The sequence below is a fragment of the Pagrus major genome, chromosome 5 (assembly GCF_040436345.1).
Source record: "Pagrus major chromosome 5, Pma_NU_1.0".
Taxonomy (NCBI): domain Eukaryota; kingdom Metazoa; phylum Chordata; class Actinopteri; order Spariformes; family Sparidae; genus Pagrus; species Pagrus major.
The window spans coordinates 13362788-13381343 of NC_133219.1; the positions used below are offsets into that span (position 1 = coordinate 13362788).

An 18556-nucleotide genomic window follows, 5' to 3' on the forward strand; every position below is an offset into this window, starting at 1 on the left:
AATAAACAAGCTGTTCTCAGAGGAAAATAAGGTCACCTTATATATGTCTTTTCACATATGGTCAAAACTGTTTCTGTGAATAATGATTTGATTCTTCCATTTTGCACCCTTAAACATCGAGTGAAAGCTGCAGGACAGGAGAGTGTAACCGTCACTGTCACTTAATCTATTCACCGGTCGGGACACACTCAGATAATACGCTACAGCAAACACAATGACACTTTGTTGAAATTACTCCCCGCACATTTACATGCCACTTTCAGATTAAAAAGCATGTAAAACCGAGGGTGCACACTGAGGAAGGCAGGCAGTCACTGAAACATTTGTGCTTGTTATTCTTCTCTTCTTCATTAACTGATACAATTTAACATCAGGAGTGCAGAATTTGCGCTGTTTTTACAGATACTGAATTGTGATGTTCATGAGTTGTGTGTAACAATAAGAACGCTTGCAACTAACACTGATTAAGAGTTTTTAATGTCATAACACACATCGACTTGCATGAACACAGGACAGGTACAATGTCACTTTGGTCCAGTAGTACCTCAGATATAAAGTCTGTATAAAAGAACCATTTCAGTTCACATAGACACTTTGGCATCCCCCATCAGCGGCGTAGCTTTCCCACAATAAAATATGTTTCAACCCAGCTTCTTTCAAGTTTCTTTTAGTTATGATGTTGTCATATTCACACAGGTAAGAAAGAAAGGCTACAGTAGACTGTATACACAATATACAAATGAATATGATAAATATTTTGAATATATATCCTTTTTGCAATAGAGAGCCGAAGTCCCGCTCCTTCCGGTTTGCCCCATGGGACCTTTTAGGTATTTTAGTCAAAGGAGAGACATTTGAATTGAATTGTGCTGTAATTTACACATGTGATGATATATGTGATGTTTGTCAATTTAAAAGATAATTTTCCAAGTCAAGAAAGTTGCAGTTTGCCATAAACTGAACTACATCATCTTGCTCAACACACGTCAACAAACACCAACATGGCCGCCAACTCAGCACAGAGAAGGTACTAAAAAAGATGAAAATCACAAAAAATCGGGTTATATTGACAACTGCAGCTATGTGAAAGGAGAGCTGGTCAGTTCAGTGAGCTGCTAATATACAGGAGCAGCTCTACAATGTTTAAGTTACAGGTTTTGGTGAAGGTTCAACAAGACTGTTGGCTGTATAGTGTTTGTAATTCCGTATTTTCAGTCTCACATTTCATTAATTTCATGACAAATTAAGACTTTCTTGACTTGGAAAATTATCTTTTAAATTGACAAACATCATGTGTGTGATTCATGACACAATTCAAATGGCATTAAAAAATTATCTGTCTTTCTCTTTTCCCAGAGGAAAATCAGAAGGGGCGTGACTTCGGCTCTCTGTGTTTTTTTTCCATTGAACAACGCAGACACATGTTAATTCATTAATAAAACTAATGATGTACAGTCATTACGATTTGTGTTTCAGTGCTGAATTTTCAAGTATGATATGAAGGCATCTACAATGTATTGTAGAAAAAACGATAAAAAACAGTCCACGATAATGAAGCTACAGTGACATTAGACCAGGAAAACTTCTCTTTCTTGTTAATGCTCTCCAGTTAAACTCATCAGGACGAGGCTGACATGTCCTGTTCACTCATCTGCCCAGCGTTGATAATGCCATTTTTGGCTTCTCACCGAAGAAAATTTTTGTATCAGTTTCAGTTTCTATCTTAGAGAAAGCCCGCACCATTTCCATTTAAATGACGGCTGGTTTCCAACAAAGCTACTAAAACGTAAGGGTCCAATGATTTCATATTTGGCCAAAGTCAAAGTCAAGACCCCCTTCGTGCAGGCTGCCTTCGTTTGCGTTGTCGAAGCTGTTCTTGCCGTGGATCTGTTTGAGGTGCTTGCGGAGAACTGGCTTATGAGCGAAAACCATGTCACAGTAGTTGCAGCGGTGTGGCTTGTCCCCACTGTGCAGGTTTAGGTGATCCAGCAAAGAACACTTTTGGGTGAAGGTCTTGCCGCAGATTTTACACTGGAAGGGCTTGATGCCGGCGTGCACGCGCATGTGTCGGTGCAGGTTGCCCTTTTGCGTGAAGGTCTTGCCGCACAGGAGGCACATGAACAGCTTGTGCATCTTGAGGTGGTTGGCGTAGTTCTCCAGCTGGCGGAAGACCCGGGCACATTTTGGGCACTGGTGGTACCATTGTAGAGGTTTGTCGTAGTTCCTCTGGTGTCCGCTGTGTTTCTCCGCAGGAGGGGATGGAGGAGGCGGACTGAGCGGGTATCCGGCCACGCCAGGGGGAACCGCCATCTCACTGCCACGACTGTCCACAGTGGAGTTGATGAGGGAGTGCTGGGGCTCAGGAGAGTGCAGGGCAGCAGGTGGGCTGGAGGGGAAATGACCAGTGATGGAGTTTTCTGCTACGTCAGACACAGACTCCACTTTTACTATAGTGATGTCACTCTCCACCATACCCTGCCTTGGACGTCTGCCTAAGATCTGGAGAGGGGACTTGGGCTGTATGATCACATCGTCATCATCATCGTCGTCGTCACCATTGTTGTCGTCCTCAACATGCTCCACGTCCTCATCTTCCTCATGGACAGTCCGAACCTGAGAGTGCTCTTGCCCTCTCTGGGCCTGAGAGGATAAACCCTCCTCCTTCTTCTCCCTCCTCATATCCACCTCCACCTCCACCTCCAGCTGCCGTGCAGCCTGAGGTTTAATGAACTTGCTGAGTGCCTGAGTGCATTGCTCCACAATGTGGCCCATTTGGAGGAAACTGGCCACTGTCAGGTAATGCACCAGCTCCAGCTCGGGAAACTCCAGCTGACCTGTGTAGCAGGACAGCAGCAGCTGCCGGCCCACCTCCGCCTCCTGGATCATGGAAATCTGAACCGCCCTGGAATCCTGCTGCAGGATGAACTGGTCCCTCAGGAACGAGGAGCCAGCGGCAAACACTACCTTGTGACCGGGGACCTCCAGCTGGTTGATGCGTACGGTGACATCACAGAAGCGTCTCTGGTGACGTAGGAGGTTCATCTTCTGCAGCATGGAGTCCCCAAATGTGGCAAAGCGGAACTGCAGAATCACCTGGTTCTGGGCCATAGTGAACCGACAGCCAGCGGCACCTGTTGAGGACACATACAGAGACTATATCATCCCTCCTGAACAGTTGCACACTGGAAATTAAGTGAATTTGACATTTTGTCTTTAGCTAAAGTAGTTCAGACGGCAGGAAGAATTACCTGCATTAATTTACAGGTTTGCCCTAAAAGGATAGATGAGGATTACAGAGCCTGCAAATTAATTATTCCAAACCGTGTTTTTGAGATAAAATACAAAACTGAGGCAAGCATTGGATTCTGGCAGCCAAAGTAGTCTAATTTGTGTACTATTTATTGTGATGGATCGGAGTAATCGAGACTAAAAAGAAAGGCTGTTCAGATTGGACAGGTCTGTCTGCTCTGTGGTGTTTGTTATATACTGTAGTTGCCTTCTGTCACAGTGTGCCTGTTGTACATTTATTAAGTACTGTACTTAAATATAAATTTGAGTTAGGCCTACTTGTGCTTTACTTGAGTATTTCCATTTTGTGAAACTTTATAGGCTACTTCTACTTCACTACATCTCAAAGGCAATTATCGCACTTTTACTCCATTACATTTATTGGACAGCTTTAGTTACTATTCAGATTACAGCTGTCCCCCTCTTCCCGTCCAGTCTCCATAAGTGTTCCTTTATGTGTTCTCACAGTGACTACAAACATACGATGATTTCATAGATTTTGATGCACTGCTGTGGATTAAACTAGTCAACAGTATATAAAGCGACATCTATTGCATGTATATCTGTATATGGCAAGTTTTCCCCACTCGAATTGAGGGTCTAAGGACAGAGGACGTCGCTCGCTGCAGATTGTAAAGCCCACTGAGGCAATGTGATGGTGATTTTGGGCTGTGTAAATAAAATTGATTTGATTTATAAAAGGAGTTAAAATGAGCCCAACACAGCAGTGAAGAGACATCAATACTTTTGCATTTTATATTTTAAATAGCCAATTTAAGCAGGTAATACCTGCACCATAGTTTTATTACAGCAGTTGACATGAGCAACTTTTTAAATTCATAGATAATAACATTAAATATTGTAATAATATATTGACTGCTCAACTGGTAATGTTCAATTTAACACACAGCTAATGTCTTCATTAAAATCAAAACAAACACCACCAATCATCACCATATTATCATTTTAATCAAACCTGGCCCATGCTGCTCTCCTGGATGAAAACATAAACCAGACTCTGTTCACAAACCTACCAATTTAACAGAGCACGCGTGTCTATCATTAACTAGCTAGCAAGTGAATTAAACACCGTCATTGTTACATGTTTCATCGTAAACCCTGTTCACTCTTTAGTTCACCGTTCACCCACTAAAACAAATGGTACCTGAGAATATTAACTATCAACTTCCATCTAACGCGGGCTAGCGTAAAATGGTTCACCTGGCGCTAACATCAACAACAGACTGTCAGAGAAAAAGGCTGAAATATAGTTGAAAAATGATCACAGCTCTCAGCCGAATTACATGAAAATAGCAAAAGACGTTTACAACACTACTAAAAAGTGACATGCTCATCGGGTTTACCGATAAATAAGACGTTAACATATAATAGTATAATTTCTAAGCGGAGCTCGATTGTTGCCGACTGGTCGCATCGATGTTAGCTTAGCGCCACGGGCAACGTTTATAGATTGGCTTTCCTTTGAGGAAAATGGCTACCCTTGGTGTTAATCTTTACGATACAGTAAGACACAAAAGTAATCCTGTTTAAAGTGACTCTAGGTCAGCTGTATCCATGAAAACAATCAATCACAAGTCGCCTCCATGTTTCCTTCGGCCTACTCCCCCTCTCCTCAGCAGACATCTGAGGCTGTCTGAGAACATGCAGCTCTACAGCTAACTAACTGCCTGCACTGCTATGTTATTAGTGTTGTTGACATCGCATTAAATGTTGTGTACCTGTAAACCCCTTGTAAACAAAGCCGTTAAAGGTGGGCAGTCATCGGTGGCACATTGGCCCGTGCCTGTGTGGGGATATGGAGGAACTGCTCCAGATGCAAAATCCATTTAAAGGCCCAGTACAGTTTCTGGGATCACACCTCCTCCTCCTTCTTCACACACTTCCTCAATCTACAAAGGCCTGTTGTAACACGACATTTAAACTTAGGTAACCACACTGAGATCAAATCAATTTTATTTGTATAGCTCACAATCACAATCACATTGCCTCAGTGGGCTTTATAATCACAGTGAATGACATCCTCAGGCCTTTGAACCTCGATTCAAGTGGGAAAAAACTTGCCATATTGAAAAATAAGCCCTTTAAACATTCTGTAATTATGTGTGTGTCTCATGTACATACATGTATAGATAGTATATACACATGCATCTTATCTCTGCGGTCTTATCTTCTTGTTCTGTATGTTTTTTTAATTATCATTATTATTTACATTTTATTTACTGAGTATTTTTTCCATTTGTGTAGTGGAGTCTCTAAGCAAAAGATGTTCAAACGAGTAAAACCGGAGTGACAATAAACATGTTGAATCTTGAGTAAATGTGGTTCTACTTCCTGTAGTTTCTGATAAAGGAGCATGTCAGAGCGTATCAAACATCAAAATTACAAATGGTCTCAAAGAGGATTGCTCCTAGTACCAAGAGTATTTATTAAGAACACATCCAATAGTTAATGAAAAAAAGTTTTATTAAAGTTAGTTACAAAATGTACAAGAAGAAGATAAGACGGTCATCCAACTTTGTCATACTGACAAATACAATGACAGAAAATGGGCAGTGAGGAGCGTCATGTCCTCTTGAAAAACCTGGAAAAAAAAGACACCAGGCCATTTAATTTAATTTAAAATACAATAATGCAGTCATGTATCAATGAGACATAATCAGCAATTTTTCCTATTTATAGAATTATTGTTGTTGTTGTTTTTTCACCAAAAGCAAAACTAGAATCTATATTTGATATCCTGGCTGTAATTAAATTTAATAACTACTATATAATGAATAAACTGTTCAATAAAACGTAATAATATTATTAAAACTCAAATATCCACTGATGCTGTATGTATTGTAAAATAACTTTAGACTGTGAACATTTGAGTTCATTAACAAAAAGACATGAACATGTTGAGTAATGTAGTGTTTTGTACCATCTTCCATACCAAATGTATCCAGCTAATGAGACCAAAGCAACCAGTCCTATAGATGCAACAGCAGACAGAGATGAAACCCTCAGAATATAGGATGTACCTGGAACGAGGAAATGCTGAGTGTGAGTAACTGGCAGCTTTCTACATCTGCTTGTTTTTGCAAGTTTGTATTATAACCTCATTATATTGTAAATATAAAAATTCTGAGTTTGAATCTCTTCTCCAAAAACTACATAGTGCCCCTTTAAGTATTTTCCGTTGCCTTCTCCCATAACAATGTTGTAACTGGGTGAAATGTAATTTCCAAAAATAAATCTCAATCCAAATATTATAATTCTAAAAATCACAGCATGGGGTTTGGATATTTTGGTCAGTGAATTACCTCTAACTTTAGCCCACAGCACACAGGAACTTTTTAAAGCCTAGGAGAGAAAACACTCAGGTTATTTAACAGTTCTGCAGTCAAAATACTCAATATATATGAGTTAATATACTGTACAGTAGCTGCACCCACCGTTTTCCACTGACTGACAGCTCGTAGGATAATATAATAGTTCCTGCCTTTCTCAAGTGGTTCATTAAAGAAGCCTCCATAGCACAGTCCATCCCCTACAGTAAAGTTCATCTGTGTCCCAACATTTCCGACCGCAATCTGGGCAGTGATGTGCTCCAGTGAGCTCGCAGCAGAGGAACAGTCAAACATTATGATCCCCTCTACAGGAAGCACAAACACCTGGTACAAACTGCCAAATGAAGAACAGGAAAATAAACATTTCTTTTAACATTTTCAATTGAGTATATTATGGTCATATAGATAAATACAAACTGTCAAGCACACAGTCGCCACGCCCTTAAGCATACTCTCTTTTGGTTGTTACCTTATTGGGTCCAGTGTGTTGGGTGTTCTGTGTAGCCTCAACGTTGGTACAGGAGTCTCAAATTCTCTGTAGTAGACAACCGGTGGTGGTGGTGGCACTGTCAAATGTTCTTATAGTTAATGTTAAATGCTCAGTATAAAGAAAACTTGATAACACTGATAACACCTAACTTTGATGCAGGAAAACTTCCGTCAGATAAAGTGAATTTAAGATAACAATACCTGTTAAACTGGTGTTAGTGGTGATGGTGGCTGTGAATCTGGCAGACACTGCAGTGATTGAGATGCTGTAGTTTGTGGCTGGAAGCAGGTTCAGACAGAGGTCAAGCCGGTCGGCCTTGGAGCTCAGAGACCTCTCCCTTTTATCGTGAAAGGACCTCTGGTAGTCTCTGGATCCTGTGTATGTTACCTGGAATGGTTATATCCAATGTGGCATCAGTCACCCTTCATAGTGGTAAGGTTGTCAAAAGTAATGGTACTTTTTAATACCACAAGCTTAAAACGTGACAACCTCTGTTAATAAGAAAAGCAAACATTTCCTATGATTGCAAATAAGCACACAAAATGGCGACTCCACTGAAAGGATGATGAACTGTCCTGTTACCTTGTAAACTTCTGTGTCCTCCTCATACTTCTCTGCTTTCCAGTACACACATTTTTCATCGAGGACAAATAGGTGATTGATCGGTGGCTTTATTTCTGAAAGAGAAACAAGAATGAAAAGAGTGAAGGCACACCAAATCTTCACCTTTTGTTCTTCAAAATATTGCAAATCACTTGACAAATATGTTCACAATGCAAAGCAAATCAGTATCACCACACGGGCATTTATTTCATGTTCACTTGATATTTCTTACTCACCTATGCAACTCAGTGTAGCTTTCTGCCACAGCCCAGAGCTGCCACACACAGAGACATTGCCGCCCCTCCAGCTGTGATATCCATCCACACAGCGGTGGATCACTATACTTCTGTTATGCCACACCACCTCTGAGTTGGCAAGTAAAGGAACTGGGCCACATTTAGCTGGAAAACAATGACACTGATTGGTTAATGAATTGATTCCAATACTTGGAAAGGACAAGTAAGTGATTGATCGGTGGCTTTATTTCTGAAAGAGAAACAAGAATGAAAAGAGTGAAGGCACACATCTTCACCTTTTGTTCTTCAACATATTGCAAATCACTTGACAAATATGTTCACAATGCAAAGCAAATCAGTATCACCACACAGGCATTTATTTCATGTTCACTTGATATGTTCTTACTCACCTATGCAACTCAGTGTAGCTTTCTGCCACAGCCCAGAGCTGCCACACACAGAGACGTTGCCGCCCCTCCAGCTGTGATATCCATCCACACAGCGGTGGATCACTATACTTCTGTTATGCCACACCACCTCTGAGTTGGCAAGGAAAGGAACTGGGCCACATTTAGCTGGAAAACAATGACATTGATTGGTTAATTAATTGATTCCAAGTATTGATGTGCTCTTTGTTTGGGTTCCCAGTGCCTTCCACTGGAGGAGTCATCAAATAATTCACCCGTTGTTTCCAACAGAATGGATGAATCCACAGAAATAAATTCACCAGCACAACTTGGATAATGTGAATGTAACAAAATATTATTAATCACCTCAAAAACTGCAACTAGCATGATCAGAGAGCCAAAGCGGGAATATACAAGGGAGCCACTAACCACAGCTGAAACAATATGGGACTGTAATTCATCAATTACTTAGCAGACAGACAAAACATTTCAATAACATGTTAAAAACCATGAAGAATGACTCTTTCACAGTTGAATAGATGCATGTCCATGTGTAGAGGTGATCACTGTACCTTTGCACTTTATAGATACTCTCTCCCACTCTCCTGATTGTAAACATGTTGAAACATTAGTTCCACTCTCCTGGTAAAATCCATCCATACACTCATACAGCACCACACTGCCCGGTCTACTGGTGTGATCCCACAGGAGGTTAGTATGGGGGAGGTTTAGTGGGGGACCACAACTTATTTCTGCACACAGACATGAATTAGCACAGACCGCATGCTGTTAACAGGCACACAGTATGACATGAAGAAAAACACAAAACATCCACGACAGCTGAAGATGAGATGCAACATGAGACTCTTCATCTATTCTGTGTACATCCTACACGTATGTGTGCCTTATGTGTAGAGAATAACCAAGTCTAGCAGCACAGTAGGGACTCTACTACATTTTCATCAAAGCATAACAATAACACATATAATGAAAAATCCAACACTACTTTCATGTCTCTACAGTCAATATCATCAAGCTATAGCCAGTAAGCTCAACTTAGATCAAAGACGAACATGTGTTATATTTACACTTGCACATTTTTTGTGGCTTTAACAAATAAGATATAACATCTTTAGTTGTGAGCTTTAAAGATGCTGGTAGGTGGTTTTTCTTACTGTTGAACAGAGCTGGGCTAGTTTCCTGTCTTTATGCTAAGCTAACCTGCTAGCTGTAGGCTCATTGAACAGACAAACATGAGAGAGGTATAAATCTCAAGAAACAAAGTAAGCATATTTCCCCAAATATCAAACTACTGCTTGAAATATTTTGTCCAAATCGCTACAGATATTCTGAACTGAAAACAGCAGTTTATTAATATACATAGCTCTCATTAAAAACATTGCACCTTCACACCATAGTTCAATATCCTCCCACAGTCCACTCTCTCCACATACTGAGTAGTTTCTCAGGCTCCTTGTGTGATATCCCTCCTCACATTGATAATACACCACACTGCCAACGTGCGTTGTGCCGTTCCATCGCACGTTAGCATGAGGTTTAAAAACAGGCTCTTCACATTTGATTTCTACAACAAAAAAACAAGCAAGTCATTGTAGGTCACTGGTAGTTTGTAGATGTTGAATAATAAAGATTCATGTTGTTTAATTACAGAATGCAAATTATGATGGATTGCCAACATTCGAGAGGATTGCATGATTAATTTTATTAGAGGCATTTTGTTTAAAGAGAACAAAATACTGAGTAATTACCAAGTAGATACTTATTACTTAATCATTAGTTACTCTTTTTGTGTGCATTCCTTGCCTCTGGTCTGATATTTAAGAACTAATTGTGAACTCCTAGGAAAAAATCAGTACTTGACATAATCATTAAAGTAGTGAATTAGTAACTCCTCAGTGTTAGGTATCACTTAACTTGAAGGGGAATAAAACAGTAACTAATGGTTAAGTAATGAGTATTTAATGATTCTACTTGGTAACTCCTTAGCATTAATGTACTTGAAGGTACACAAAAAGATTATCTAGTGATTGAGTAATTAGTATTTATGAGTCATCACTAGTTCGTGCCACTCAGCAGGTAGTTCATAGTTAATCAGGAACAATTGAGTCAATTCATGGCTATTTATGAACTAATCATTGAAAAAGGATTCATTAATCCCAGTCTGTTCTTCAGTAACTCATTATTATCTACTATATAGTTCTCGACTCACAGTTATTCAGGAATGACTCATTAACGATTCATCAATAATCGAGTCCATCCTGATTCATTCAGTACATTTTTGTGTGCCTTGTTGTAAAGTCTTACCCAGAACCCAATACTCTGGTATGTTGATTAATGTCATTATCACCTTGACAGAGAAGAGAGGCTGCGTCCCATTCTCCACTGGCAGTACAAACAGACACATTTCCCTCTCCAACATCTCGATATCCAGAGTTACACCAATAAACAACCTCAGAGCCCACAGTGGAGACATTATCCCACAGCATGACTGAATGAGGGATGGGTAGGGGCACACCACAGTCAACTTCTACAAGAATGGAAATCGCAATATTGGGTGGAAACAGTTATTTGACTCCGGACAACAGCATTATACCAACCACAGCATCAACAACATTTTGTTACCTTTGCATGAGATGTTTGGTTTTGTCCAGTAACCATTAGTTGTACACAATGATATGTTTTCTCCTTCATTGTAATAAAATCCTATTTTACAGTAGTAAGTCACTGTGTTTCCAGGTGTGGAGCTGCCATTCCACACTTGCCCAGTGTGAGGCAGTATAGGAGGGTCCCCACATAATATCTCTGGGACAGGAAATGATACACACAGGGGGGTTATACAGAGTTTTAAAAATATACAAAACAATTTAAGTACATAAAGCACACATGTTAATCTAATAAATTTGTTTTCTAACATTTAAACTTAGACCAAATTATTTCATAACTCATCGTCTCTTTGAATACACATAAATGAATGCTTAATGCCTTTTTATATTTATTTCACTGGTGTTACCCATAAGGAAAGTAACACGAGTGACGGTAACACCAATGACAATATTCATAAGAAATGCATTTTGCGAAATGGCCTCTACAGGGCACCAAAACACATGTTGTCAGTAATGTAAAACTCACTATATCATGTCATTCAAGTTCTACTTTTTATATTTCCCTACTAATAAAGTAGTAAATCTTGAGATAAATGTGAAAAGTTGTTATAATTGAAAAGAGTCAGTGGACTTGTCCATGTCCTTTCTTCACAGATCTTCAGGAAAGATATATTAAAATAATAGCCATGGTAACACCAGTGACGTGACTCCAGGGGATGATTATTTTCATTATGTATTTTATAATATTTATTTGAAATTTTATTCTTTTTTTAATGTCATTTCTATCATATATTTGATAGTTATGTATACATGATTGTTTTTTAAATGGTAGAAAAACATGGTTTTGAACTAAATATATATATATATATATATATATATATATATATATATATATATATATATATATATAGTGCCAAATTGATGGGCCAAGAAGCAAATAATCTGTTGTTTTATTATAAAATATAAAAATATAAAACTGACATTTGTAGAGAATGACCCATTTGTAGTAATGTTCAAACAAGGATCTCTGCTCTGCACACCTTGTTGTCATGCACAGACTAGGATAAGTGAAAACACCTGTGTGGGTGTGCAGGCCAGTATCTTTGTTTTTCTTTCAACCAAGTCATTCTTCTTTCCAATAACTAGCTATAACTATGAGACGTGACAGAAAACACGAAAAATAATTTCCTGTCTTCAAAAGTTTCATTCATTGTTTGAATTACCTTGGCAGGACAGAGTTGGTGGGGTCCACTGACCGTTTTCCTTACAGATCGACACATTATGTCCTCCTTTGTTATAAAAGCCCTCTTTACAAAAATAGAGTACAGTGCTGCCAGGGCTTGAATTATTGTTCCACACCTGCTCAGTGGATTCAATTATAGGGGGACTTCCACACAAGGTCTCTACAAGGAATCACATGCACCAAAACCATGTAACATGAACACCAAGATTCAGATTAATCCCCTTTCAGTGCAACGAGGAAAAAAAGCACAAACTGTATATCTGAGTCGATTTGATAAAACAGTGACTGTACCTTCACAGAGCACAGAAGGTGTCTCCCACCGTCCAGCAGCAGTACAGGTGGACACGTTGCCCATCCCAACATTATGATATCCAGAGTTGCACTGATAAATCACCTTAGTGCCAATCCTTGAACTCTTATTCCACAGCATATGAGAGTGATTGAAGGCAGGGGGAAAGCCACAGTCAACCTCTGAGAGCCAAAGCAGTGACATGCTGCATGAAACTGTATTCACTGGAAAACCTCTGTCTGAACCCTGTGATCCTGAAAAACTCACTAAAAAAACCTGCACTGTCACCTGTGAGGATTTATTCCATTATCATCCTCTTAAAGGTTAAACCCTCCAAATGCTTGTCAGTTATTTATGTTATCTTTAGCTATACCTTACTAATATTGTGAATTTCTTACCGTTAACATCAAATATTCAGAACTTAATCATAAGCAGCATCAAAGTTTTTTTTAAAAAGTTATTGCTTATGAAGAGACAATTTATTGAAATAAAGATTTCACATCACATCAACCAGCCTTTCAATGTGTTTAACATTTACCTCCTGAAAAGCCAAACAATTAAAATTAAAAACACAGCTTTCATAAATGTCACAAGCACCTAAGAGCAGAGGAATCAAAGTACAGAGTCACAATGTGCTGATGAATCATGAATAGTTATATAATATTGTGTTTTGTTACCTTCACAGACTATGGTGGCTCCTCTCCACAGTCCATCAGCTCCACACACAGAGCTGTTGTTGCCGCTCCTCCACACGAAACCTTCGTCACAGCCAAACATGGCCACGCTGGCGTACGTGGTCCCTGTGACTGACAGCAGCACCGCGTCCTCCACTGAGGCAGGCCGGCCACAGTCAACCACTGAGAGGGACAAGAACATACAGATCTTACCCACTGACCACAACATCTGTATAGATTTCACATCAGGTTTGAACTGTCACTATTAGCTACACACACAAATGACATTAAGGGCTCTAAAAAGCTGAACTGGTTTAGACTGTTGCTGTATTGACTGACTATAATTTGTATGGGGAAGTTGAATTACACAGCGGGAATGTATTGCCTTTTAAAGGGTTTGAAAGTCTATCTAACATACTGCCCCTTACTCACACTTCACACTCCCTGCAGTGTAGTTTTACCTTTGCAGAAAGCTCTGTCTTTGTGAGGATTGAAGGGCTCCACTCCATTGTGGACTTGATATCCCAGCTGGCAGCTGCACTCAAAACTGCCGTCCAGATTCGTGCATTGACCTCCGTCTCCACACAAGCCTGTGATCCTGCACTCATCGATGTCTGCACAACCAGATGGTAAATAAAACAGGTAAACAGGTGAAGGCCACCAAATTGTAATTTCAGCCTATTAAAATGATCTTCAAGAACTTGTGATCTGACTGAAAGCCACTGAATGGATCTCGTGGTGAGATTATTTTTAGCGATGTGATCAGACAAAAAGAAGACATCTGAATTATTTTCTGACCTTTATTTTTGGTTTAAAGGGGCACTATGTAGTTTTGGAGAAGAAATTCAATCTCTTTTTAATATTTGCAATATCAATGTGGTAATGACACAAACTCAGAAATATGTATTTTTTCCATAACTGAATAAACAAGCTGTTCTCGGAGGAAAATAAGGTCCCAGTATTACAACAGTATGAAACTGTGCTGTCCTTTAAGGTCAGTTTCTTCATTCAGTTTATTGAGTCATGAACACAAAGAGAGTTTGTTTATTTAGTAAATCTGATCTTTCTCTTCTGAAATTAATAATTGAGCCTCTAATACAAGATGCCTGCGCATGTAACTGTAATTATTATCTAAAATATATTAAACAGAATGTGACATTATATATAAAATTTAAATATATATAAAACAACCCAATTTAAACTTGAACTCACCCTGGCAGTGAGTCCCATCGTTTGGGATGAAGACGGCCATGTTGTTCGAGGGGCTGTAGCCCGCCAGGCAGGTGCAGTAGTAGCTGCCGTATGTGTTGTGGCAGGTGGTGTGCTGCCCACAGATCCTACTGGCTCCTATTGCACACTCATCTTTATCTAGACGAGAAAATGTTCATTACAATTCAACATGGAAGATAAGGAGCTGAAATAGTTAATGTTATTAATTCCACCTGTGAAAATACTGATATGATTAGATACTTATTAAATAATGACATTATCATTATCCCCTCAGCTGTACTTTGTTTTTTGGACTAACTCACAAATGTTAACATTCTAACATGTTCAGATAAGATGGTGGATTAACCTTTTAGCTTTATTTTACTCCTGAGGGAAATATCTACCTCTTACCTACTAAATGCTCCACAATGTTCACTAGCTACTCTCTAACTTTGTCTGTTTGCTGTTCGGTGCTACAGACTACTTTGCAGTACTTTGTAGAGTTTCTTTAGCTGAGACATCAGCTGCTTGCTGCTGGTGGAAACAAAGCTGATGAGAGTGGTGAGAATGAACTAAAAGTGAGTTTGATCTGTTGTAAATATGAAAAAAACTGAGCTCCCTTTTTAACTTTGAATTTATTATTTAAATCTGCAGTTCCCGTTATTTCTCATGAAAAAAATACGTTGATATGACTTCATTTAAGCTTTCTCCTACCTTGACAGAACGTTCTCCCATTTCCAACAAACCCGTACTTGCAGTTACAAACTTTGCCAGAGCCGTCCGACTTGTCATCACACGTGGCGTTAGCATGACAGGTGGCGCACACATCCAGAGTGTGGCCTTCTGCTAACATGTCTGAGAGGACAGAAATAACATCCATCAGTGTCCATCCTTTCTCAGTGAACTGTCAGTGATACATTTTAAAAATATAAATCATATTAAATTATCACCACATATGAATGATGGGAAAGGCTCATCAGTATTCTCACCTGCAATGACACAGAGAAGGAAAACCATGATCATTGTTCTGTTTCTCTGGTCCATCCTCTCTGAGAGTCTGTGGTGGTCTTCTCTGCACCAGACGCTCAACCTTCTTATCCCCATCTCCTTTTGTTCATTTTTCACTTGATGGGTGAGTTGAGGTCACTCTGAAAAAACAAAATAGCTCCTTTCTCAATGGTCTTCTCGCAGTTGGTGGTTTTGTGGCTTCATCTGTCATCTGCTGACACATTCGGTTATACTTCACATGTGATGATGATATGCTCAGCGCTCACTCTGACACACAAATGCTGCGTGGGCTGATAACGGCTATTTTTGGCCGAAGGAAACCTGCTGAATGCCCTCTGACAAAAACTGTGTCTTTTAGAGGTACATCAACAGCATCATTACCATGAGTAGCAATGGTCTATAAATAGATGACATAGAAACTATATCAAGTGCAAGTTATAATTAATGTCTGGCACTACGAATGCAGACCAAAAATCTTATGAATATCATGGTGTAGCTTACCCTTTGTCCAATGTATTTAGAGTTGTTTGTAACCCTTATTAGATTAAATGTGGCTCAATTAATCCTTTTTACTATATATACTATAACATCCCTCCTTGTCTGCAATGGGTGCTGAGGGGGTGTCATTTGGTGAGCTATGGGACGGGGAGATAAGTCTGACGAGCTGCTATCTTTCTGCCCAGCAGGGTCCTGAGTGGGGTCTCTCTGTCACTCAAACCAACGAGCTACCACTTCCGGTAGCGCCTGCTAACCTCAAATCTGTCATATTGGAAACTGCAGTTATGTTAAAGGAGAGTTCCTCAGTTTTGTGAGCTGCTTATATACAGGAGCAGCTCTACAATGTTTAAGTTACAGGTTTTGGTGAAGGTTCAATGAGACGACGTCACTAACACGACTGTTGGCTGTGTTTCTTTATGATTACATATTTTCAGTCTTATATTTAATTAGTTTTATGACAAACTGTGACTTTCTTGACTTGAAAATTATCTTTTAAATTCACAAACATATGTGTAGTTCATGTCACAACTCAAACGGGATCAAGAAAATATTTATCTCTCTTCATGCACTACCAGACAAAGTTTTTCTGAAAGATGATCCCATGGAGCAAACAGGAAAGGGCTGTGACTTCGGCTCTCTATTTCCACATCGCATGTCTGAGAGATCACTGATCAGTTAACAGCGTGGCAGTTGAGTACTTTTTTCTCTGGGGGGGTTTTCTGCAACACCACTGTTTCAGTGGAACATCTTAGGTCAAGGAAATTACCATTTATAGAAAACATTAATCGATTGGAGATAAAAGGCTGTGCTGTTTGAGGGAGCTCTCAAATACAGAACGCATCAACATGGATCCAGAAAGATATGCTTGAAATGTGCTTATCCATGTCACTACCAAGCAAAAAATCTCATGGTAGATGGAAACTTCAGTCCAGCTTACACCAGTAAATGTCAGGCATGCTTAGGTTTTACCTAAAGGCGCCCAGTTGTGTAAATGAAAGTTTTATTGACTTTCAGTGTAACTTACTGTTCAATGCAGTTTCATCCTCATAAAACAATTGTAAAGCCAAATGTAATTCATTGTGTACTGACTGGAAGTCTTCCTCTTCACTGCCCTTGTTGGCACATCGCAAAACAAACAGCCACTTACTATCGATCTGTGCAAACTGAACTAAGACTGCTGTCTCCACCCAGTGCCTAATAAGCTGGCGTAATGATGCAACAATTTTGCTTTCTTATCATTGTCCTATTTTTCGCAGTGCGGCTGGTGTTATCCTGTGTCCCATCGCCAAACAAAGTGTGAACATAGAGAAAGTAATAAGACACAAAATGTGGTAATTGAAGATGTCTTTATTTGTTATTAGCACCTGATCTTTCTAGACCTTCTGTGTAGTTTTCACAAAGTCTGTCATTCAGATCAAATATTGCAGGAACATGCATTTATTAGTATAAAATGTTATTATAGACTGAAGAGATATGATTGTTAAACTTGAAAAGCGTTATCTTAACCCACACAATCAAATACTTTAAATGTTAATCAAACAGAGAGCATAACACCTCTCAGCAAACATATGTTTCATGATTGTGTACGGTAAATAATTATGTCCTACAAAAACACAAAATTGTCTGACGTCCGAGGCAAACAAAACTATTTTAATGGTGCAATGTGTAAGAACTAACCACATTTTGAAAGTCACTGCTCACTGTACTCTTTGTTGTTGCTATCTATGGCTGTGGTTATTAGCTGGCATTAGCTAGCTAGTTCAGTTAGCAGTACAGCTAATGGCCCTCTTAACTGAATAAGTCTCCCTTTACCACAGGAAGCAGAACCAGCCTCACTGGCCTACCAGTGAACACAGCTGAACCAAGGATGTTGAAACTTAAGAAACTTAAAAAAGAAGGAAGGGTCATTGCGTCCTGAATCTCACTTTGAAGTGTGTTATTTCATTTTCTGGAGCTGTTTCTTCATCAGAAGTCATACGACTTTAATGCAACCAGCACCACAGTCTGGCCCCATAGTGAGATTCAGCTAATGACCCTTCCTTCTTTTTTAGGTACTTTGGGCTGGACCAGGAACAAACACAGCTGGATGGAAGTATGATGACAGGGATATCAGGGGCTCTGATGGTTACATGCTGCCATTCTGACAGACCGCCATCACGACATACCGCCATTCCGACATACCACTATTCCGACATGCGAACATCCCGCCATTCCAACAAAGTTTTCATCCCGGCATTCCGACAAGGCTAAGCCTAACCCGCAACCCGTAACCCTAACCCTTTTAAAAGATTTGTCGGAATGGCAACACGTTTAAAAAATAAATAAATACCACCATTCCGACCTTAGGAGGCAAAAAATGTCGGAATGATGGGACGTTTAATTAAAGGTTTAAGTGTTGCCATTCCGACAATTAGGGCCTAATGTCGGAATGGTGGTATGTCGGAATGGCGGTTGCCTCCCAGCTCTGACTGCAGGGACGACAGCATACTGGGACGAGAGAGTGTTTATTTAGACCAAACCAGAGTTGGTAATTGTTGGAACAGTGGAAAGACAAACCTCGATGCATTTGGTGAATCTGATTTTGTTTTACGATGAGAAATAATAAATAAGTAAGGCAATTAAGCTGGTCTTAGTTTT

At 39.6% G+C, this 18556-nt stretch overlaps 2 protein-coding genes across 3 annotated transcripts; both read right to left on the reverse strand.

The window, feature by feature from the left end:
• Positions 1-459: 459 nt before the first annotated feature.
• Positions 460-5098, reverse strand: zbtb26 (zinc finger and BTB domain containing 26). The gene is made up of 2 exons (XM_073466156.1): positions 5028-5098; positions 460-3131 (listed from the first exon to the last, which is right to left on the reverse strand). The coding sequence occupies exon 2, from the start codon at positions 3106-3108 to the stop codon at positions 1804-1806; it is 1305 nt and encodes a 434-aa protein (XP_073322257.1). The 5' UTR covers positions 3109-3131; positions 5028-5098; the 3' UTR covers positions 460-1803.
• A 656-nt stretch (positions 5099-5754) lies between these two features.
• On the reverse strand, positions 5755-15987 carry susd1 (sushi domain containing 1). Of its 2 annotated transcripts, XM_073466446.1 has the most exons (15): positions 15923-15987; positions 15403-15561; positions 15128-15268; positions 14417-14572; positions 13666-13818; positions 13208-13387; positions 8378-8542; positions 7968-8132; positions 7711-7805; positions 7329-7515; positions 7108-7204; positions 6744-6972; positions 6612-6651; positions 6242-6329; positions 5755-5890 (listed from the first exon to the last, which is right to left on the reverse strand). In XM_073466446.1, the coding sequence occupies exons 2-15, from the start codon at positions 15515-15517 to the stop codon at positions 5872-5874; spliced, it is 1830 nt and encodes a 609-aa protein (XP_073322547.1). In that variant the 5' UTR covers positions 15518-15561; positions 15923-15987; the 3' UTR covers positions 5755-5871. The 2 variants fall into 2 exon arrangements, with proteins under 2 accessions (XP_073322547.1, XP_073322548.1); XM_073466447.1 differs by lacking the exon at positions 15923-15987 and having other exon boundaries at positions 15403-15690.
• Positions 15988-18556: the final 2569 nt, after the last annotated feature.

Coding starts and splice junctions, on each gene's coding strand:
- susd1 (XM_073466446.1), bottom strand. CDS start 15,517: ATGGGGATAAGAAGGTTGAGCGTCTGGTGCAGAGAAGACCACCACAGA. Junction 15,269..15,402: donor CCTTCTCTGTGTCATTGCAG/GTGAGAATACTG, acceptor CTGTCCTCTCAG/ACATGTTAGCAGAAGGCCAC. Junction 13,819..14,416: donor CGATGGGACTCACTGCCAGG/GTGAGTTCAAGT, acceptor CTGGTTGTGCAG/ACATCGATGAGTGCAGGATC.
- zbtb26 (XM_073466156.1), bottom strand. CDS start 3,108: ATGGCCCAGAACCAGGTGATTCTGCAGTTCCGCTTTGCCACATTTGGG.